This window comes from Phyllostomus hastatus, unplaced genomic scaffold (assembly GCF_019186645.2).
Source record: "Phyllostomus hastatus isolate PE091 unplaced genomic scaffold, TTU_PhHast_1.1 phas_scaffold_501, whole genome shotgun sequence".
NCBI classification, from domain to species: domain Eukaryota; kingdom Metazoa; phylum Chordata; class Mammalia; order Chiroptera; family Phyllostomidae; genus Phyllostomus; species Phyllostomus hastatus.
Window position 1 is genome coordinate 8,446,298 of NW_025334033.1, and position 24,133 is coordinate 8,470,430.

At 38.0% G+C, this 24,133-nt stretch overlaps 1 protein-coding gene across 2 annotated transcripts in view; it reads left to right on the forward strand.

Moving 5' to 3' along the window:
• The window catches only part of BUB1B (BUB1 mitotic checkpoint serine/threonine kinase B), a 67,173-nt gene that overhangs the window by 23,347 nt on the left and 19,693 nt on the right, over positions 1-24,133 (forward strand). The window contains exons 5-11 of one of the 2 annotated variants that reach the window (XM_045822781.1): positions 4,122-4,318; positions 7,596-7,765; positions 8,788-9,002; positions 9,151-9,242; positions 16,032-16,261; positions 22,332-22,444; positions 22,958-23,073. In XM_045822781.1, coding sequence (XP_045678737.1) covers positions 4,122-4,318; positions 7,596-7,765; positions 8,788-9,002; positions 9,151-9,242; positions 16,032-16,261; positions 22,332-22,444; positions 22,958-23,073 — 1,133 coding nt within the window. The remainder of the gene's footprint in view (positions 1-4,121; positions 4,319-7,595; positions 7,766-8,787; positions 9,003-9,150; positions 9,243-16,031; positions 16,262-22,331; positions 22,445-22,957; positions 23,074-24,133) is intronic. The other variant, XM_045822780.1, reaches the window with a different exon arrangement.

The following is a 24,133-nucleotide window of genomic DNA, read 5'->3' on the forward strand; positions in this document are numbered from 1 at the left end:
ATGTCCGTGGGTTGTACATTTAAGTTTTTTGGCTTCTCTATTTCCTATACTACTCTTAACCTTCCCTGTCTATTATGTGCCTACCAATTATGCTTCTTATTCCCTGTACCTTTTCCCCCCATTCTCCCGCTTCCTCTTCCCCACTGATAACCCTCCATGTGATGTCCATTTTTGCGATTCTGAAACAGGAAAAGCTGGTGTTCATGCTGCCGATTACCTACCAGACCCAATGAACAGAGGCAGGGTTTAAATCTTTAGGCATGCTTTATTCAGATGGCCTGTGATCTGAGAAGACAGTGGGTTTGTACTGTAACAGACCATCTTAAAATCCATTTTGAAATGGTTTTTTTACAAGGAGAACAAAGTGTAGGTAAGGGGGTTGGAATTCAAGGAAAACTTAATTGGATTAAAAAACTTCAGCATTCTTGCCCTGGGTGGTGGCCATCCCACTCTGGAGTACAAGGGCTCAGATATCATCTTGGATTGCTTGCAGTCCACCCCCCCCCCCCACCCCGAGGCACAAAGGTGGAACTGCTCATGGTCTCCTGGAGCCAGGGTGGGTCATACCTTCAGTTCCTCAAACAACGGCTTTTACATGCATTGATTACTAAGCTTATTAGCTATTGCTTAAACTAAGTCCTCCATCAGTTCTGTTCCTGTTCTAGTTGTTTGATTAGTGTTTGTTTTTTAGGTTCAGTTGTTGATAGTTTGAGTTTGTTGTCATTTTACTGTTCATATTTTTTATCTTCTGTTAGAAAAGTCCCTTTAACATTTCATATAATAAAGACTTGGTGATGATGAACTCCTTTAACTTGACCTTATCTGGGAGGCACTTTATCTGCCCTTCCATTCTAAATGATAGCTTTGCTGGATAGAGTAATCTTGGATAGACAGATCCTTGCCTTTCAAAACTTTGAATATTTCTTTCCTGCCCCTTCTTGCCTGTAAGGTTTCTTTTGAGAAATCAGCTAATAGTCTTATGGGAACTCCTTTGTAGACAACTGTCTCCTTTTCTCTTGCTGCTTTTAAGATTCTCTCCTTACCTTTAATCTTGGGTAATTTAATTATGACATGTCTTGGTGTGTTTCTTCTTGGATCCAACTTCTTTGAGACTCCCTGGGCTTCCTGTACTTCTATGTCTAGTTCCTTGGCCAGATTGGGAAGGTTTTCCTTCATTATTTGTTTAAATAAGTTTTCAATTTCTTGCTCTTCCTCTTCTTCTTCTGACACCCCTATGATTTGGATGTTTGAACGTTTAACGTTGTCTCAAAGGTTCCTCAGCCTCTACTCATTTTTTCAAATTCTTATTTCTTCATTCTGTTCCAGTTGGATGTTTATTTCTTTCTTTTGTTCCAAATTGCTGATTCAAGTCCTGGTTTCCTTCCCTTCAATGTTGGTTCTTTGTATATTTTTCTTTATTTCACTTTGTATAGCCTTCACTTCTTCCTTTATTTTGCAACATTACTCAGTCATTCCTGTGAGCATCCTGATTGCCAGTGTTTTGAACTCTGCATCTGATAGGTTGGCTGTCTCGTTGTCGCTAAGTTCTTTTTCTGGAGTTTTGATCTGTTCTTTCATTTGGGCCATATTTCTTTATCTTGGCTCACCCCTTATATTGTAAGGGGTGGAGTCTTAGGTATTCATCAAAGCTGGGCAGCCCACTTCATTGAGTCGTGGCACTGTGTGCGGGGGAGGGTCAGAGAGGGAACAGTGCTGCTTGCTTGGCTCTCACCCCACTTTACGTCACTTCCCTCGCTTCCCACAAGCAGATTGTGCTCTTTCAGGTGCTGATTCCCGGGTGGGTGGGCTTGTGTACATTCTAGGATCCATGGGTCTCTCCAACCAACTCTCCTGTGAGACTGGGAGTTCCTCCTGCCACCACAACCCCCACAAATTTTACAGCCAGAGGTTCTGAGGCTTTAATTCCCCGCTCTGGAACCCTGGGCTGCTCCCCAGTTGTTCCTCCTGGTTTATCTGCACACGAATGTGGGACCGCCCACTCTGTTAGCGGCCACCTTGCCTGCCCCAGTCAGCCAGCCACTGCTGCCTTGTTGCAAGTCCTTTCTGCCCTGGTTTCTCATCTCTACCTCTCCTACCAGTCTGGATGAATGTTTCTTTAGTTCCTTGGTTGTTGGACTTCCATACAGTTTGATTTTTCTGGCAATTCTGTTTTTTTGTTTTTAAATTGGTTGTTATCCTTCTTTTAGTTGTGTGAGGAAGTAAAGCATGTCTACCTACTCCTCCATCTTGGCCGGAAGTCCTCTACCTCATAATCTTAACTTTGTACATGGGTAACAAGGTGCATATTAAACTATTTTGCTATTTTTTAAAAATAAAATAGGAGTAACAGTTGATTTTCTCACTATTTTCATTTGCACAAAGATGTCTCCAGTCAGTTATTTTTATAAGGGATAATTATAGTCTAGCTAAGGAAATGTTTGTTCTTAGAAATATCCAGTATTTTTAGTTAAAAGGGTAATACTATTTTAGTTTGGCTTTTTGGGGGTTACCAAAAAGACTTGTTTAACTTTTGGATCTATTACTCCGAGAATATTGTCCTTTTATTTGTGTTTTCTGAAGTGATCTCGTTTAGCCTCTGGAATAACCGTAGGACAGCCAGCCTTTATTGGCCGTTTCATTGTGCACTAGAGCTATTCACAAAGTTGTTAAAGTGAAATTAATGTTAGGACTGGATCTTATACTGATAAAGAGTTAAAACTTTTCTTCAAATACCCTAACATATTGGAAAACGTCACTAATATGGGTAAGCAGAAAACAACCATTTATTGAGTTACTGCAAAATTAAACTACAAAATAGTAACTTTTTGTCAGATATAAATGGAGCATTTCATTTATTCAACCTTTTTCTAGCAGACCCTGGCTAGGGTCTGAGATATAGTAAACTGCAATGTTTTCTGCATATGCAGAGCTTACTTTATTGGGGAAGACAGATGTTAAGCAATTAATTGTAACAAAAAAGAAAGAGGGAAAGTATTGAGTTGTGTGGGTATACATATGATGAAAACTTATCTTAGGCTAGACAATTAGGAAAAGGTGGGTATGCGAGAAAATACATCTAATAAATAAACAGGAGAAAATGTTAGCCTACCTGGTGATAAAATAACTAATTAGAATACTGAAATGCCATTTTTATATGAAATTAAGGAGTTTTAAAGTTAAATATTTTCTGTGAATTAGCATTTGGGAATTATTACTATCATTTTAAAGTCACATAACTTTTAAAAAACAATTTTTAACTTTTTAATATAACCCTACTATGGACTTTTTAAGGAATTAAGGAATTTTTATTAAGGCGGTAATGCAAAATGTGAATATCCAAAAATCAGTGAACAGTTAATTGATGTAAGATCTACACATGGAACATTGATCTATTTAAAAATAATAGTGAAGAGTAAGCAGCAGCATGGAAAAATGAATAATACACTAATTGGAATATAAATAATTTTTATCATTAAAACTTTATAAAATTGTAAAAATCATCTTATCCTGTATAAGATGAAAGAAAGCACATCAAACTGTTAATGGTGTGGAGTTTTAGTGATTTCCACCTGTATTCCCCCCCACCCTTTCTAGCTACTAGAATCATCTACATTGTATCTGGTCTTGTAAGGTCCCTTCTGAAATACAGATTTGACTATGTGTGTTTGTTGTTGCTCTTGCTGCTTATAGCTCTCCCATGTCATCACACTTACATTGACTATCAGGTAAATTCAAAATTTATTGCCTTAACATTCAAGACCTGTCATACCTTTTTTCTCAAATTCCTATCTTCTCTTTACCGCAGCAAACTATTCTCTTTGTCCTACCCTTTCCCATTCTCTAGCTCATGTAAGTCTATTCCTCCTTCAGGGCCACAAGTAAGTATCATACTTCCTTGAAGTCTTTCCTCCCCATCCCTTTTTCTCACAAATTAATCTCTTATTTTTGTCTGTTTCTTAGGTCCTCTCAGTGTAGTCCTTACAACATTGTATTATTATAGATATATATATTTTTTCCAACGCGGAAACTACGGATAGTATGTCACCAGTGATTGTTTGGCATGCAACAGACAGTAAGTAAGTAGAAATTGGTTAACTGTCAGTGCTTTTAATCTGTTGCAGGGGCATTTATGTAATGAGCCTTTGGATATGTACAGTTATTTACACAACCAAGGGATTGGCATTTCACTTGCTCAGTTCTACATTTCATGGGCTGAAGAATATGAAGCCAGGGAAAACTTTAAGAAAGCAGATATGATATTTCAGGAAGGGATTCAACAGAAGGCTGAACCACTGGAAAGACTGCAGTCCCGGCACCGGTAAGCTGCTTCTCTGGAGCTTGTTTAAACTCTTTGAAACTACTGGCTATAAATGGTCGTTTTTACATCTAATAATGTGCTCTCCGTGGATTGGTAGGTTTACTCAGTTACTACTCAGTTTTTTAAAAGGCATATTTAACTTTTTAACTTAACATACAGTAAAATTCATTCTATGGTATACGGTTTACAAGTTTTCACAGATGAAGAGACATGTAACAATTACGATGACCGTGATAGAGACTAGTTCCATCACTCCATGGAATTCTAGAACACTGAACCCTTCATGGTCAACACTGACTCTCACTCCCAACCTCTGGCATCAGCTGATGTATTTTCTAGCCCCATAGTTTTGCCTTTCCATAATGTCATAGACAGACTGATACAATATGTAGCCTTTTGAGTCTGGCTTTTTTCATTTAGCATCATGCATTTGAGGTGTAAGTGTTCTTTATGTATTCCGATACAGGTCTTTTGTCAAATAAGTGATTTGTAAACTTCTTGCAGCTTAAGTCTGGTCTATTCATTTTTTTAACTATCTTTTATGGAATAAAAGTTGTTAATCTGAAGAAGTCTAACATTGAGTATTTCTTTTGGATGATTTTGGTATATCTGAGAATTTTGTCTCAGCAAAGGTCACAAAGATTTTCTCCATTGTTCTTATCTTAAAGTTTTATCATTTCACTTTGTACATTTAGATCTGTGATCCATTTTGGGTTAATTGTTTTAGAGGGTTTGGGCTGAGGTTCTTTTTCTGTAGATGAGCCTCTATTTGTTCCTATGCCACTTGTTGAAAAGACTTCCTCCATAAATTACCTTTGCACATTTGTCAGAAATCAGTTTCAGTTTGATCATTTTTGTGTTGGTGTATTTCTTTTATTCTATTTTGTTCTATTGGCCTGTGTATTCATTTGTGTATACCACGTTATCTAGATTACTGTAGCTTTATAGTAGGTCTGGAAGTCAGGTAACATGAATTCTCTAACTTTGTTCTTTTTATCTCTTCTAATTCCTTTGACTGTAATGTCTTGATTTTTCTCTGGGTTTATTTAAGATTTTTTTCTTTAACACTGGTTTTTAGCAGTTTGATTGTGATGTATCTAGATGTGATTAACTTTGCATTTAATCCATTTGGAGTTTAATGAGCTTTTTGAATTTATAAATGTATGCCATTCACAAAATTTGTCAAGTTTTCAGCCATGATTTAAAAATGTTCTTCGGCACCTCTATCTCTTTCTTCTTCTGGGACTTCAGTTTCACATATGTTAGATCTTTTGATATTGTCCTACAGGTCCCTGAACCTCAGTTCCTGTTTTAAAAAATTTTATATCTTCTTTCTGTTCTTCAGAACGGCCAGTTGTTACTGATTTGTCTTCAGGTTTGTTTACTCTTTCATCAGTCCTCTTCATTTTGATACTGAGTCCATCCAGGAAATGTTTTATTTTAGATACTGCGTTTTTCAGGTCTAAAGTTTCCATTTGATTCTTTTTATATATTCTGTATCTCTGCTAAGAACTTTTATCTTTCTACTCATTTCAAATGTTTCTACCTTTATCTCATGGAGCATAGTTATAATGGCGGCTTTAAAATCTCTGAAAACTTTTCATACCTGGGTCATCTTGATGTTGTGTCTCTTGGTTATCTTTTCATTTGAGAATTAGTCACACTCTCCTGGTTCTTTGTATGTCAATAATTTTGGATTTTATCCTGGCCATTTATACCGATAACATATTATTACACTCTGGGCCCTGTTGGTTGATATTCTGTGGAGAATGTTGATGATTTTGTTTCAGCAGGTAACCAACATTCATATGGTACAAGTTCTTTCTCATTTTATGTAAGTAGTACGTTGTGTCAATTCAGTTTTCAGGACCTTTGGGTTTGTGCTGTGTGTTTTGCTCAGGGGATATTCTGGGACTTGGACAGTGGTTTATATTAGAGCTCAGTTCTCATGACCTTTTTTGTGCTGCCTTGGTTCTGCCCTGTGCGTGCACAGCTGAGAAGTGAGTGAGTCCAGGGTTTGTGCCAGTTCAGGTACAGAATTAGGAGGTCCTCTTCTTCAGCTGACCCTCTCCCATACTTGTCCCATACCCATTGGCCCTCAGAGTTCCCCTTTCCCAGGCCTTTGGCCAGAAAGATGAGATTTCTCTAGGAGTTTTAGCTTTCCACACCACCATTGCAACAATTCAGAACCACAGGAGAGCCCTGGCTGTTGTGGTTCAGTTGGTTGGAGCATCCATCTAGTAACTGGAAGGTTGCAGGTTCAGTTCCTGGTCTGGGCCCATACCTAGGATGAGGGTTTGATCCCCAATCCTGGTGCCATCAGGAGACAGCCAATCAATGCTTCTCTCTCCCTTCCTCTCTCTCTAAAACCAATGAAAAAATGTCCTCGGGTAAGGATCAAAAACAAAAACAAACAAAAAAAACCCCACAAAAAAGCCACAAGAAAAAAAATAGAAGAAAGGAAAAAAATAGAAGGGAAAAAAAAGAGGAAACAACCCTGTGTGGGTTGTTTCTTCAAGTTTGACTCGTCTCCACAGTCCACTTGCTTTTGTTTACTTTTCAGAGTTGCTTTTTTGTGTTATCTTGAGAGATTTTAATTCTAACCAGTGAGGGGGGTGCTATCATGGGCTTACTCCATGTTGGCCAGCACTTGCAGTTTATTTTTTGTTTTTGTTTGTTTTTACCCTTTTGTTAATACTTAAAACTTTGGCAGTAGCACAACTTTAGTCTTCAAACTTCTGCCAGTTTTGCTAAAGTGAAATGTTATGCTGGATGCAAATTTATTTCACATGATTCCAGAAAAAGGGTGAGTTGTGGGGGCGCTCTATGGAGAGGGAAAGAGACACATAAAAGACAGTGATAAAATACTGTGACAAGAAGTTAGCAACTAATAAATCTACATGAAAGGTATTTGGGTGCTTATTTACCTTCATCAACTATAAGTTTAAAAAGTTTTATAATAAAACTCTGATATTAATAAATTCTGTAACCTTAGTCACCCTGATCTTATCCTCAGACCATCCTAATGGTGATCTTCAGAGTATTTTTAATTGGTCACGCTTAGACATTTAAAGGGGGAAGCTTAAGCATTCTAGCCCAAACCTCTCATCCCAAGGTGGCTTCTTTATGCCTGAGAAAATAAACACTTTATTTGGGCTATTTCTGTATATTTCTTCCCTCATCTTACCCTTCTCTCTTGTTTTAACAAATTAGAAATTTGAATCTGGTGAGTAGTGTTTATCTCACCAAAAGTTAATTGCTCATTCTTTTCCTTTAGACAATTCCAAGCTCGAGTGACTCGGCAAACTGTGTTGGCACTTGAGAAAGAAGAAGAGGAGGAAGTTTTTGGATCCTCTGTACCACAACGAAGTACACTGGCGGAACTTAAAAGCAAAGGGAAAAAGACAGCAAGAGCTCCAATCAACCGTGTAGGAGGTGCTCTGAAGGGTAAGTTTGTTCAATGTTATGGGAATCTCTTAGTCTCAAGTGGTAGGCAGATTACGTAAAGAGATAATGTATATGTAGACATTGTCCTAGTTTTCTGAGTACTAGGTAGCAAAAAAAAGGAGAGCTGAGATCACAGTGTGCACAAAAAAACAAAATGTGCCAGCAATTTTGTGCCTTCATTAAGAAAAACCTAATATAGGAAGCATGAAGTGTTTCTATTTAAGTGTTATTAGTTGAAAAAAGATAAATATTGTCAAAGTTTATATAATTAAAGTCTACACCTACCAAAACCTCAGAGAATGTATTAATTAACATAGTCTTCAGTCTTTTGGGGCTAGAAATTGGTCTGTCTTTGTACACCTAAAGATGAACAGTAAGCTATTTTTATTTCACTATTTTTTAGGGAAATTTTAGGTTCACAACAACATTGAGCAAAAGGTACAGAGAGCAATAAATTTTTATTAAAATTTGTAGCATTAGGCATGTAAATAAGAATAATTTTAAAAAATCTCTTATCCCTTCTTTGGTATCAACTTACAATATTTAGACTGTTTCTTGGAGATCCTAGAATGAGAGTATAAAGGAGTAGATGGTCCTAAAGAACATTTCATTCAGTTAACGATGAAGCTTGATTGTAACAAGCAGCCCTAGGACAGAGGACAGCCCTAGTAAATGGGCTAATTGTAGTTTGTCTTCTCTAGATTTGGTACAACCCATCTGATTTCCACTGACAGAAAAATTTGAATTGAAAAATGATGATTTAGGTTAGGTTCGTCTCGATAGAAGTAGACATTGTTAGAATGATGACTGAAGGAAGATGTAGTACTTGGGTTTTTATACCTGTTGAATAGAGGATTGTAGAAGAGGGAAAGGGAGAGTGTAAGTAACAACACACAATGGACTAAAAAGGTAACTAATTATTTTTTTAAATTTCTTTGATTCCATGGTAATAGAAGTAACCTTCTCTGGCTTCTGAGTGGGATAATTAAAGATTTTACATGGTTTTAATGTTTTTCTCCTAGCTCCAAACCAGAACAGAGGACTCCAAAATCCATTTCCTCAGCCAGTGCAAAGTAATTCTAGAATCAGTATTTTTGATGAAAATGCTGATGAGGCTTCTATAGCAGAGCTGTCTAAGCCTGCAGCGCAGCCATGGACAGCACCCCCTGTGTCCAGGGCCAAAGAAAACGAGCTGCAAGCAGGCCCTTGGAACATGGGCAGGCCTTTGGAACACAGGGTAAGGACTCAGATCCAGTGTACTTGACAATGTAACAAAAACTTCAGGTTTAGGGTAAAAAATTCCTCTTGAATAATTAGGCATGGTCTGCATCTTTTGTGTCAGAATGTAAAACTATGGTAATTTTGGTTGTCTTCTTCATCACCAGCACCATGGCAGCACAGCTTCTGTGACAGCCGTACCCTCTACGCTTCCCAGTTTTACTCCATATGTGGAAGAGACTGCACAACAACCTGTTATGTGAGTTTGATTTCCAGATTTTCTGAGGTGGGAATTATTAAGTGTGGGTAGAGGCACTTACCCTGGTTCCCAAAGGCATTTTCTTCTTTAGGGGTATGGAAGGAACTAGACGAAGTTTTGTGTTTCCTTTATGTCTGTGTTCCTTTGGGTATGTTAGGGTTCAGAGACTATTTGGTAATATTCTAATTGAGGAGTAAGCTTAATTGGTTTATATTCACATTTCTGTAAGTCAAAGTTAATCACTGTGATTTAAGTGAGATGTTCTACCTTTATTATTAACAGGAATTAGAATTATGATAATTTTTTCTCTGCTCCTGCCCCTTCAGATGTCTTTTGCTTTTTCTTCCTAGTCTTTAGCATTTCTGTTTATAAGAGAATGATAGATGATGACTAGTTAATCAGGCAGCCTGAGATTTAGTCTAGTACATGACCTTGTGGAATTCTAGTGCTAGATCGTATTCTGTCTCCCAGTGCAAGTCTCCTCATAACTAACCTGTAACCCTGTGCTATGTGCTAGGTAGTACGACAGTGTAGAAATAGACACGATTTAAAGCAGAACTTCTGTTTGATAAGAACTGAACACAAGGGAGATTATTCTTAAGAAAATCATATGAGTCCTTACAAAGGATCACCTGAAGAAATTGATATGTACACACTTATGGATGTTTAATTTTCTTTATGTTTCAAATCACTTTGTAGACACAATTATGTGAGACTAAGTATGATATAGAAAATGTTCAACTTTATTTTCATTTCTGCTCAAAATTTTCTATGGCTGTCTTATTTGACCTCTCTATAACATTTTTCTTTAGTTTGTGTTTCTCTTAATGTGTCCCAGGGACTTTTCATAGATTAAGAAAACCAGCTAACATCTGTAATAGGAGTTGCAAATATTTTCCCCAGTTTGCCCCTTATCTTTTGATGTCACACAGCAAATACTGGGTTGGCCAAAAAGTCCGTGTGACTTTTTCCATAAAATAAAAGACACATTTTTTGTGCTCACCAATACTTTATTGATTTGAATACTTTGAGTATGTCGGCTATCTCCTGCATGGTATAATGTTCATTGTTCTCAATTAATATCTCGATTTGATCGCTATCAACTTCATCTGGTCTACCTGACCATCTGGTCTACTTGACCATGGAGCGTTGTCCCGTGAAAACTCTCCAGCATGAAACTTTGCAAACCACTTTTGACACATTTGATCAGTCACAGCACCTTCTCCGTACACTGCACAAATTTTTTTTGTGTTTCAGTTGCATTGTTACCTTTCTTAAAAAAATAAAACATAATATTCCAGGGCCCAGATGCCCTTGGGTGAAACAAATTCAAGGGCCGAAGCAGCATTGTATCTCACAGAGAAAAATGAAGGGGGAGACCTATCAGGGAGCATCCACGTGCAGTATATCCACGGGGACCAGATGGCACCCGGAAGGGTGAGAGAATGGAGGGGCAGAAGGCATATTCTGGGCAAGTCCTAGCAACGTAGGGGAAGATGAGAGGAAAAACTCCTGAAAGAACACTGGTCCCTAAATACAGGTCCTTTGCAGAACCATGTAAGAAAGGCCCTTCCTTACACACATAGGTATCACACTGCTCTCCTTTGGGGGCAAAATCAGAAAGGCCTGGCAGCACAGGCCCAAGTCTATCACACGCAGCTCTCCTTGCCCCTCCCCAACCTGCCCTTAGATGGGGGCCAAACAAGGACCCACTGGGCCCCTCCCCAAATAATTCCTATGGGGAGAAAAATAAAAAACAAATACATACTTAGGAATAAGAACCTTAATCATACAAAAAGTCCAAATAGTCTAATTTTTGCCTTCTGACGAGGTTTCCTGTCCAGTTCAGACATTATTTCATTTCTTAAAAATAAAGATATCCACTCTCCCTCCCCACAAAAGCTATTTTATACAGCTCATCCCACACACCCCAAACCAGGCATTGCTCCTTTGACACAAGGTAAATTTAAAACTTTGCTGCATCCTCACAGTGTCTAAGGGGCTGCTCATTACAAACACCTCAAACTCAGTCTGCAGAGGAGGGGATAACAGAGGGCAGGGAGGCCTGCCAAGGGCCCTGCCCCTTCACAAGGAAAAGGAAAAGACAAATCGAGAACAGAGTTTCCTTCCCCTGCTTCACCATCAGACTGGGGCCCTGGGCCCGGGCTCTGCTGGGCTCATGAGGTCTCATGACTTCAAGATTCTAGTGTGTACCAGCCTGTCTTCTCCTGGGCTAGGTCTTGCTGTCACAGGCAGATGTGCACCTAGTCAAGGAGAATATTCTCTGCATTCTTGCTCACTCAACATTAAGCTGTAGCTCTCACTGCTGCAAGTCGCCCTTGAGGATCCCATCATATGCATTTCACTGTAGGCGCGATTGTTTCCTAGGCTGCTTTTGTTTTCTTCTTGGTTTTCTGAAAGTCAGGCAGTAGATAAGTCTTCACATAGGGGTCAGGGTCATTCCCATCCTGGAGCAGTTGCATGGTCTGAATATGCATCACTATGATGAAGAGTTTGTTATTTTTGTAGGGGGTGGGCAGCTTTACCTCTCCTCCCGTCTTCCCAATGTGGTCAGGCTGGTGCTTGCAGCCTTTTCATCCTGGGACAGGGGGTAGAAGAAGGTATATACCAAATCACTCTTGCCACCTCCATAGTAGCATGGAACAAATTCATTCCTCTTTATGATTTCTGTGTCTCTGTCATTTTTTGGTGGGATTGCTGCAGCCTAACTAATCTCCCTACCTCTACTTTACTCAGCCCATGCATTCTTCATGCCTTCACAGCTGCAGTGCCAATCTGATCATGTGTTTTCCCGATCAGAGTCCCTTGCTAGTTCTCCTTAACCTATGTGATGAGACCCAAACTCCTTAACATAAATTATAAAACCATTTATGATTTGGCCTCTGCTAATATCTTCAGTTTTCTTACACTATACTGTTTGCAAGAGTAGCCACTCTTTGGACATTTGGGTTGTTTCTTTCTGCATTTTGGCTGTTATGGATAATGCTTCTGTGTGTATATATTTTTGTGTAGACATATGTTTTCGATTCTTTTGGGTATACGAGTATAGCTAGAAGGGAGCTGCAGAGTTGTATAGTAACTCCACGTTTGACATTTCGAGGAACTGTTAAACTGTTTTCCAAAGAGGCTGCTCCATTTTATATTTCTACAATACCTCAGTGAAGATTCTGATTTCTCCACATCATAACCAACACTTCTTATTTTTGTTCTGTTTTGTTATTGCCATTAGGGTTTTTGATTTGCATTTTCCTAATCACTAGTGATGCTGAGCATCTTTTCATGGGCTTACTGGCCACTTGTATATCTTATTTGGAAAAATGTCTACTCAAATCCTTTGTTTATTTTTCTTTTTTATTCCTCTTAACAATGTGACTTTTTTCTTTTCATCTTCACCAGAGGGTATGTTTATTTACTTTAGAGAGAGGAGAAGGGAGAGGAAGAGAGAGGGAGAAACATTAACATGAGATAGAAACATCAATCAGTTGCCTATCGTGTGTGTCCTGACTGGGGAGCAAACCTGCATCCTTTCAGTTTACAGGATGACCGCTCCAACCAGCGGAACCGTACCAGCCAGGACCAAATCCTGTGTCTGTTTTTCAGTTGGATTATCTGTCTTATTGTTGAGTTCTTAATATATAAGAACTCTTAGCCCTGGCTGGTATAGCTCAGTGGATTGAGCACGGGCTGCGAACGAAAGTGTCGCAGGTTCGATTCCCAGTCAGGGTACATCCCTGGGTTGCAGGCCATGACCCCCAGCAACCGCACATTGATGTTTCTCTCTCTCTCTTTCTCCCTCCCTTCCCTCTCTAAAAATAAATAAATAAAATCTTTTTAAAAAAACTCTTATATATAATATATATGTTATCATATATATTATCACGAGATTGGGTGCATTCAGAGTGGTATGGCCGTAAACTGAGTTCATACATTCTGGATAACAGTCCCTTCTTTTGTTTCTTGTGCTTTTGGCATTGTATCTAAGAAGGCTTTGCCTAACCCAAAGTCATGAAGATTTATTCCTATGATTTCTTCCAAGAGTTTTATAGTTTTCAGCTCTTACATGTCTGTGATACATTTTTAGTTAATGTTTGTGTATGGTGTAAGGAGGGAGTCCAACCTCATTTTTCCGTATGTAGATACTAGTTATTCCAACACTATTTGTTGAAAAAAACTTCCTTCCCCATTGAATAGTCTTTGTATCCTGTTGAAAATCAGTTGACCATAATATATGGATTTATTTCTGGACACTTAATTCTATTCCAGTGATGTATATGTTTATCCTTATGCCAATACCAAGCAGTCTTGATTACTGTAGATTTATGGTAACTTGAAATCTAGAAGTGTGGGTCCAACTCTGTTCTTTTTAAAGATTGTTTTAAGCATGTAGTCCCCTTGAAATTCCATATGAATTTTAGCATCAGCTTGTCAGTGTCTGCAAAATAGCCAGCTAGGATTTTGATACAGATTGTGTTGAATCTGTAGATCAATTTAATGAATATTGCTGTCTTATCAATATCAAATCTTCTGATCCATGAACATGAGTTGTCTTTCCATCTAGTTATATCTTTATGTTTTAATTAAAATTTTAAAAAATGTATTGATTTTTAAAGAGAGAGGAAGAGAGATAGAGACCCATCAATTTTGTTCTATTTATTTATACATTTATTTGTTGATTTTTTTTAACGTATGCTAGACACTATGCTGCCTCATTTTTTTTTAAGATTTTATTTATTTACTTTTAGAGAGGGGGGAAGGGAGTGAGAAAGAGAGGGAAAGAGACATCAGAGTGTGAGAGATACATCAATTGGTTGCCTCTCACACTCCCCCAGCTGAGGATCTGGCCTGCAACCCAGGCATGTGCCCCGAATGGAAATCGAACCGGTGACCTTTCAGTTCATAGGCCAGCACTCAATCCACTGAGCCACACCAGCCAGGGCTCATTGGTTGATTCTTGTCTGTGTCCTGACCAAGAGTCCTCCACAATCTTGGTAAATAGGGATGACGTTCTAACTAACTGAGCTACCTGGCCAGGGCCTAGTTATATCTTCTCTCATTTCTTTCAACAGTGTTTTATAGATTTCAGGATACAAGTTATGTACTCTTTTTAAAGATCAGTAGACTTTATTTTTTAGAGCAGTTTTAGGTTTACAGAAAAATTGTGCAGAAAGCACAGAGAGTTCCCATATACTGCCTCCACCCCTCATTCAATTGTCCCTGTTTTTTCAAACTCACTATTTTATTTTGCTATTCAATAGAGCATTTTGAAGATTTTATAGAAAGGGAGAGAAACATTGATGTATGAGAGATACATTAATCAGCTGCTCTTGCATGCCCCCATCTGGGGACCTGGCCTGCCCAGGCATGTGCCCTGACTGGGAATTGATCCAACAACCTTTTGGTTCACAGACTGGCACTCAATCCACTGAGCCACCACACTAGCCAGGGCAATTGTGCCTATTATTAACATCTTGCATTAGTGTGGTATATTTGTTATGAATTAATCCATTATTGATAAATTATTATTAATTAAAGTTCATAGTTTACATTAGGGTTTACTCTAATGTATTTTACATTTCTATGGATTTTGACAAATGAATGTCATGCATTTATTATTACAGTATCCTACAGAATATTTTCACTGACCTAAAAATTCCCTCTACCTTATTTATTTATCCATCCCTCTACTGAATTCCTAGCAACCAGTAATCTTTATGTTGTCTTTATAGTTTTGCCTTTTAAAAAAATTATTCTGAAGTATTTTATTCTTTTTGATGCTATTAATAAACAGAATTATTTCCTTAATGTTGTTTTCAGATTGTTCATCAAAGGTATATGAAATACTATTGATTTTTATATATTACTCGTTTGCTGAACTTATTTATTAGTAATAATTTTTAAGTGGATTCTTAGGATTTTCTATATATAAGATTAAGTCATTTGCAAAAGAGATCACTTTACTTGTTTCCTTTCCCATCTTGTTGCCTTTTATTTATTTTTCTTGCCTCATTGCCTTGGCTAGAACTTCTAGTACAATGTGTAGCAAGAATGGACATTCTTATATTGTTCCTGATCTTAACTGGGGAAGCATTCTATCTTTTATCATTAAATATGATGTTCTTTATCAGGTTAAGCAAGTTGAGGAAGCCTTTTAAGTATGTAGATGCTTAGACCCTACCATTGAAGGCTCTGAGTTAGTGGACCTGGGGTAAGGACCAAGTATCTTTAGTTGTAAGAAGGTATATAAGAAAATAAAAGGTATATAAGTCATTCTGATCCATAGCCAGGATTCATCTAACACCTGTCCTATCTTGACTGAGGTACTTTATGCTTCATTCTTTTCAACCTATATTATCTCTCTCTTATTCAGCTGAGAACATTGAACTTCATACCATCAGTTCCCTAAATGCTGTATTCCTAATTCTAATTCTTTTGAGTGCTAAAATGTGGGAAATGGGCTGTATTACATATGGGTTTGATTAAGAAATTGTATTATGATATTTTTCTCCTGTAAGGAATATAAGTTACTTGATGACTCTAACTTATGGTTAATTTCCTTCCTCGTCATAACAAAGTAGTACTTAGAACATAACTGTCAATGACTCACGTAAATTATTTTTCGTCTCTTTTCTCAACCTTATTTGTTTTTGTTTTTTTAATCAATCATATATAGTCTTGCTGCTAACGTTGTCCCTGTGTTATCAAAACATGTTTCTGAAAAACAGTTTATTTGGCCTGTATTGTGAATAATAATTATTTTGCTTCTTTTAGGACACCATGCAAAATTGAACCCAGTATAAACCATATTCTAAGCACAAGAAAGCCTGGAAAGGAAGAAGGTGATCTCCTGCAAAGAGTTCAAAGCCATCAGCAAGTATCTGAGGAGAAGAAAGAGAAGATGATGTACTGCAAGGAGAAGATTTATGCAGGAGTGGGAGAGTTCTCCTTCGAAGAGATCCGGGCTGAAGTTTTCCGGAAGAAATTAAAAGAGAAAAGGGAAGGTATGAGTATTGATCTAGTTCAAATTTGTCAAAATAACTTAGTTGTAGGAAGGTTGAGTTAATATTAAGTCTGAGGAAATTGCCCCATATTTATGTGATGCTTCTATGGTTTCTACTATTTCTTTCTCTCTATTTAAGCTGAATTCCCATTGCTGCTTTCCATGGAGACCCATGGGTAGAAAAACTAAGCAACTCAGTCTGTTCAAAAAGGAGAAGAAGCTCTGAACTACAGGAAGAATTCATCTTCACTGATGCAATAGACAGACGGCTGTGACCCCTGACATGCACACATGCACATGCCATGCCTCCCCATTAAGTACTTCCCTCAGGTTGCCTGACATATTTCACTCGACTTTTGATACTCTACCCGGAATTTCTCCCAGGGCTTATTTAGGTTAACATACCCAGTCACGCTTCAGTCACTTAGATGATACTTATTTGTATCGTTTTATTAAAGACATTATCTTCTTTCTAATTTAAGGGAAGTTTCACTGTAAATTGAGAAATTTAGAATTTAGGGAAAATGGGAAGCCATTCTGTTCTGGAGCCTGGGGTACTTGGGTGAGGTGGTACAGAATGGGCTGAAAACTACTGAAGTATAGTATTTGGAGCTTAAGGCATTAGAAGATGAGGGACAGGACAATACAGGAAAAGAGGTGTGGGGCAGGGTCCAAAAATAAGTTTAATCCATTTAGATATTTTAACTATAATCTATACTGAGAAAGAAGAAAGAAATATTTCTACACATATATCAAGAATAACTTACTAACATAACTCAGCTCACTTAACAGGATGTGGTAAACAGAGTCTGTCCAGAAGGTATCCAGCTATGTAATATGAAAATAGAGACATTTATTAAAGAAGATACAAGAAACATTGTACATAGGACAATGACACCTCTGTCCCCTTCAAAGCAGGCACCTTGGTACCTCACACAGTTCTCCCAGTCACCATCAGCTACCCTGTTGTATTTTTCTGAATTTCATCAATGGTCTGAAATCTCTTCCTTTCAAAGGTGATTTTAGTTTCAGGAAAAGCCAGAAGTCTTAGGGCACCAAATCTGGGCTGTAGAGGGGCTGAGTCACCTTGGTGATTTGATGTTTCACTAAAAAACTCTGAACCAGACATGATACATGAGTGGGCACTTTGTCATGATAAAGTTGCCCTTCACCCATTGCCCATAGCTGTGGCCTTCTGAATCATCTGAATAAAAAAGTTCAAGTTTAACACAAAATTTGATGTAGGTTTGTTGCTCTACTCGCTCAGTCATTTTGAATGCAATAGCCCCACAATACACATGCTCACTCAACGACATCTACCACACGAAGTGATGAATACAGTGAAGTTGTCATTGTTCACGCATGAGCATTCCAGTCCACTCTCCTTGTCTGCCAGGTTACATCGATGTTGCACAAACCATTCTCATTATATTAACAATGGCTGGACTTTTTCCTGACAGACCTCATATGTAATGGCAAGCTAGGAAACTTAACCATTACTTATAATTTAAGGAAGAATCATTTCTGAGCTCCAAGTGACAGGTTAGAAGCAAGCTTCTATAAAGCAGACTTATTAGTAAGTTTGGCATTGCCTTCATTCATTGTATCAATTAGTGTCTTCCAAGACTGACAAAGGTGCTCTAGGCTCAAATAATGTATTGAAAAATGGAACCTATGTATCTAGGTAGGAGAGGAGTAATGGTTAGGAAGCAACGAAATAGTTGAGCAAGGCTTTTAAAAGATAGGAACTACCCAGGGCCCTGGCTGGATAGCTGAGTAGGTTCAAGTGTCATCCCCATGTGCCAAGGTTGCAGGTTGAACCTCTAGTCAAGGCCCATATAAGGATCAAGCAATGAACACATAAATAAGTGGAACAACATGTCAATGTCTTTCTCAGTCTGTCTCTCTCTGTCCTTCCCTCTCCCCCCATCCCTTTGTCTTTCTTTCTCTAAATTCAATAAATAAAAAAAAATTAAAAATGGAAACCACCATAACAAAGAAGTAGGCTGGGAGGGTAGGCAAATAGGAGCTGGGAAAGGAACTAGGTGCTTAGATAAAAAACTAGTGTTTCTGAGCCCTGACTGGCGTAGCTCAGTAGATTGAGCGCGGGCTGCGAACCAAAGTGTCGCAGGTTCAATTCCCAGTCAGGGCACATGCCTGGGTTGCAGGCCATGGCCCCCAGCGACTGCACATTGATGTTTTTCTCTCTCTCTCTTTCTCCCTCCCTCCCCTCTCTAAAAAAATAAATAAATAAAATCTTTAAAAAAAACAAATTAGTGTTTCCTTCAACCTGAGTGTTTATCAATAGATGAATGGATAAAGAAAATGGAATATAGAAGTGGATAAAGAAAAGGAACAAAAAAGAATGAAATCTTGCCATTTGTAATAACATGGATGGACTTTGAGGGCATTATGCTAAGTGAAATAAGACAGAAAGACAAATTCTGTATGATCTCACATGTGGAATCTTAAAACAAGCAAACTTGCATACAGGGAACAGTTCGGTTGTCAGAAGTGGGGGATGGAAGAAAGTGGGCGAAATGAGTTGAAAGGAGTCAGAAGATATGAACTTCTATTTCTACAGTAAGTCACAGGGATGTAATGAACAGCATGGCAACTATAGTTAATGCTGTGTTGCATATTTGAAAGTTGCTGAGAGAGTAAATCTTGAAAGCTTTTATCACAAGAAAAGAAATTTTTTGCAACTGTATATGGTGACAGATGGTACCTAGATTTATTGTGGTGATCATTTTGCAATATATACAAATATAGAATAATTATGTTGTATACCTGAAACTAACATTGTGTGGCAATTATACTTCAAAATTTTAAATAAATAAAACAGCATTTTAAAAAAAAGAAAACTTTTCTTAAGGGAAAGATCTAGCTTACATCAGGCATATAGTTGTAAGATGATAGTACATTTTATTCTCAGCAAGCCAGAAAAGGACCTATGTTAGGGTTAGATGGGATTTGAATAGGTAAAAAGACCTCTTTGGATTTTTTAATTCTACTTCCTAAGCTGGTCTCTGAATCTAGTTCATGAACATGTAATTTCCCTGCTGTGTATAGTTTGCATTCTTATAAATCCTCATGCCTATAATAAAGTGGTTTCTGGTCACTGTTAGAAACTGGCCTCAAAGACTACCACTGACTGCTCACCGTCAGGTAGGAATACTGGAAGTGAGGGGGCCATGGGCAGGGCCTGGAGAGAAACAAGGTTATTTTTCTTTCTTTCCATTGCTACTTCCAAATCATCTTTTTCTCCTCCTTCAAAACCTCTCATTTCTTTCACATTTGTGTCCTTTTTTTGTTTGTTTGTTTGTTTGTTTGTTTTTTAAAACCTACTTCCTGAGCCTCCTTAGTCTTCTCACCTCAGACTTTTTGATCACTCCCCATTATTCATTAATTGACTAAGCACCTAGCTCTGTATCTTCCCAGTGCTATGGCTTCTCAGTTTTATGGTCAGCATACCTCCTGTGATCTCTTCCTCAGCCCTGCTCACTGCCTCCTCCCTGGTCTTACTGTTGACCTTATCACTCAGGAACTCTTTTGAAGTTTCTTTTCTTTGACTACTACCTTCTCCTCTAGCTTACTTGCTTTAGGACTCTGCTTTTGGAATTCATTTTTTTTTTAAGATTTTATTTATTTATTTTTAGAGAGGAAAGGGAGGGAGATAGAGAGAGAGAGAAACATCAATGTGCGGTTGCTGGGGGTTATAGCCTGCAACCCAGGCATGTACCTTGGCTGGGAATTGAACCTGCGACACTTTGGTTCGCAGCCCGCGCTCAATCCACCGAGCTACACCAGCCAGGGCTTGGAATTCTTTAGCCTTATTGAGATTGCTAATCCATCCCTACCAATTTTATTTTGTACTGTTTATTATCATCCTTATGTCCTGATTTCCTTTCTTCTCAGCTCAGAGTCAGTGATTCATCATTATGATCACTTCCTTGTAAATACCCTTCGCCTGTTTAACTTTCTATCTCTATATTGTATTTGCCTGGCAAAACCTCAACCCTGGTTAAATTAACCTGTCTGCTCACAGTTTGTCTCTGCATCCAAGCAGTTTAAAAATAGCTGGAGAAAAATGCAACTATGTGTACAAGTCTTTAAATTCATGACCACAGGTCTCAAATTGGTATTCCCCAGTGCTTAGCAGTCTTACTGCAGTTTCCTGGTAGGTGAATTTCTGCTAAACAACTAATTTAATATTTTTCATATTTTCAAATCTTCAATATTGCTGATCTTCCTTAGCTATGATCTTGCATCATACTTCACTGGGAAAGTGAAAGGAATATAATGGTAACTCCATTTTCTTCTACCGCATCTACCATATCCCATAATTCATATCTGTGCACCTTAACATTCTTTCTGTTAAAACTAATATTTTTCTCTTCCTATCGGAGGAGTAGCTCTTTTTTCCTCCCAGTGCTTTTTTCTAAATCATTCTCACCATTAAAACAAAGATACTTTTAATGTTTCCAGTTCTTTTTATTTTTTAAATTTCCTCAATTATCCTTATTCTTCTCCAGCTACTACTACCCATTTTTCTCCCTTCACAGCAAAATTTCTTGGGAGTTGTAATCATCTCCACTGCCTATTATTTCCTCAAGCACCCCTCTGTTCTGGTGAAGTAGTCTGATCATGGCCACCAGAAAACTCCTTTCAGCCAAACCCACTGGCTTTTACTGTCCTGATTTTGGCCTCATTAGGCAGTTGATGAAAACTTCTTTATGAAATCCTTCTCTTGGCTTCTTTGTTGATGTGTATTACTTCTCAATTTCCTTTATTGCTGTTCTTATTTAGGACCTCTTCCTGAGGCCCAGGATAAAGTTCTGGAATATTCCAATTTTCTTTCTACAGCTATCTCTAGGCAATGAACTAAATACTGTTTATAAGCTATAGACTCCCAAATTTATCTGCCCAGCCCTGTCATTTCACCTGAACTCCAGACTTCTATCTATTGTTGATACTAATAAAAATTTTAAACTCAACATAGCCAAAACTGAATTACTGATTTCTGTCACAAACCACACCCCAGCACACACACGTACCAGCAGTTCCCCATTTCAATGAAAGGTATCACTGTGCATCCTGGTTATTTAAGCAAAAAAATCCAGAAGCCATTTTTGATCACTATTTTCTTACTATTTCCCACAACTAGTGAATAAGCCCATTAATTTTACCATCCCCAAATTTCCAAATCTTTCATTTATCCCATTCCCATTATTACCTTAATCCAAAGCACAATCTTTTATCTAGACTATTGTATCTGGACTTTCAACACCCTTTCTTACCACAGTCTGTTTTGCTCACAGTAAGTGATCTTTTTTAAATATCAGATCATGTTACTTCTTTACTCAAAATTCCCCAGTGTTTTTCATTGTCTAGAATGTAATATAACTCTTTACCCCCACGTGACTTGGCCTCTGCCTACTTCTCCAACCTCATCTTTTACTTTCCTCCCTCTTACTGTGCTTCATCACTCCACGCCGGCCTTCACTGGAACACAGTGTGATCCCTGAACACCGCAATCTTGTTCCTGAATCAGGGCCTTTGTGCCAGCTCATCCCTTCACCAATTATCTTTCCCTGGATCCATATGGGACTAGCCTCTAGTCATTCAGATTATAGCTATATAAAGTTTCTTTCTTAAATGATCTTCTCTTATCACTGGTCTTAAATAGCCCCTGACCCCCATCTCCCAACCCAGTCATACATTCTCATATCACCTGTTTTACTTTATTTTTAACATTGCTTTTTCTTGTTACTGTATATGTGTGTATGTTTGCCTCCCCCAAATTGAATGTTAACATCGCATGACCAAGGACTTTGTATTATGCACCACCGAAACCTAAATGCTCAGAGTTGTGCTTGGCATGTGGTACATACTCTATTTTTTTATTGACTGAATAAATAAGAGACCTCAGTTTGAGAGTTCTGGACCACTTATATCATTCTTATCTGTAATATGAACATATATGCTGAGGATAGGAGCCCCAGAGATGGTTTTTGACAGAATGAACTGCTATAAGAAGTAAATGCCTCAGCCAACTTTATCGTTTCTAGCTGAGCTACTGACCAGTGCAGAGAAGAGAGCAGAAATGCAGAAGCAAATTGAAGAGATGGAGAAGAAACTAAAACAAATTCAAACTACTCAGCAAGGAAGAACGGTTGATCAGGTTACTCCTCTTTTTTAATACATAAGATTCTAAAGCTTATTGAAACAAATTTAAGAAATGTAAAAGAATAGAAAAAGTCCTTTCCTCCACCATTTTGAGTTTTCTTTAGTTTCTTATCTATTAATTAATAGCAGCAAAATTGAGCAAGAAAGTAATTTAACAGGTGACTTCAAATGGAATTTATGGTATGTGATATAATTTATTGACTTCTTAGTTATATTCTAAACCATTGTTTTGTTACCTGTAACTTTAGCTCTTTAGTCATTTTCCATTAAAATGGGGTTAACTAAGGAAATTCCATGTATGGTTGGCACTGCTCAGTTGATTACAACAGTTCCAGTTTATACTAGGAACATAAATTATTGGAAGGAACTTTTGGGGAACAGACATTTTATCTTGTTAGTAGGTATCCAGGGGGATAGTATGAAAAAGCTAATTTTGGAACTAAAGATTGAAGATAGGTAACATTTTCTAGACGGGGATAAATTGATTTTGTTTATTTAATGCACACAGCAGGAAGAAAAGATGCCTACAAAGGAGAGAGCTGATGTGCGGATTGCTTCTGAGCCTCAGGAAATACCAGGAATGACTCTGTCCAATTCTGTTTGTCCAGTAAATTTTTGTGCCAGGTAGGACCACATTAATGGAAAGAATGATGCTTCTGGGAGGGCATTTAGAACCAACCTTAGACTCTCTAGTGGTTTGAAGTCTCCTTGACTTCTGTAGTATTAAGACATGATTTTTGCAGGTCTCTGTCACAACGTAAACTGTGATGTTGATGAGGCAGGCTAGGGTACTGACTTTTTTCCATTAAAAAAATACATGTTTTTTAATAGAAACAATCAAATAGCCATAATTCTTTAAAAGGCAAAACCAGCCCTGGATGGGGTGGCTCAGTGGGTTGGGTGTCTTCCCATAAGCCGAGGGGTCACCGGTTCAATTCCTAATTAGGGCATTTGCCTGGGTTGTGGGCCAGGTCCCCAGTAGGGGGTGTTTGAGAGGCAACCACATGTTGATGTTTCTCTCCTTTCTCTCTCCCTTCCCCTCTCTAAAAGTAAATCAATAAAATAAATAAATAAAGTAAATTTAAAAAGGCAAAACCATTTATGTCTACCACCAAGAGATGAGTGCTGTTAACTTGGTATATCTCTCCTTATGTGTTCTATTCTTGCTTTGTTATATAAAAGTGAGAGTTTGCCATTTTGTAATCTACTTTAATCTACTTATACTGTTAATGTAACTTAACATCTACTATCTAACATATTTCTACAACAATTTTAATGACTAAAGGTTCCATTTTATTAAAGAATTTGAATTTACAATACTAGAATATTTTCTCTTTTTAAGGGTTTTTTTTTAAAGATTTTTTAAATTTATTTATAGAGAGGGAAGGGAAGGAGAGAGAGAGAAAGAGAGAGAGAGAGAGAGAGAGAGAGAGAGAGAGAGAGAGAGAGAGAGAGAGAGAGAAAGAGAAAGAGAAAGAGAGAGAGAGAGAAACATCAATGTGCGGTTGCTAGGGGTCATGGCCTGCAACCCATGCATGTACCCTGACTGGGAATCGAACCTGCGACACTTTGGTTCACAGCCCGCGCTCAATCCACTGAGCTATGCCAGCCAGGGCTTAGAATATTTTCTTTATCTCAGAGTGAAGATTATATTTAATAAAAAGCCTCTTAAACTTTTAAGAAT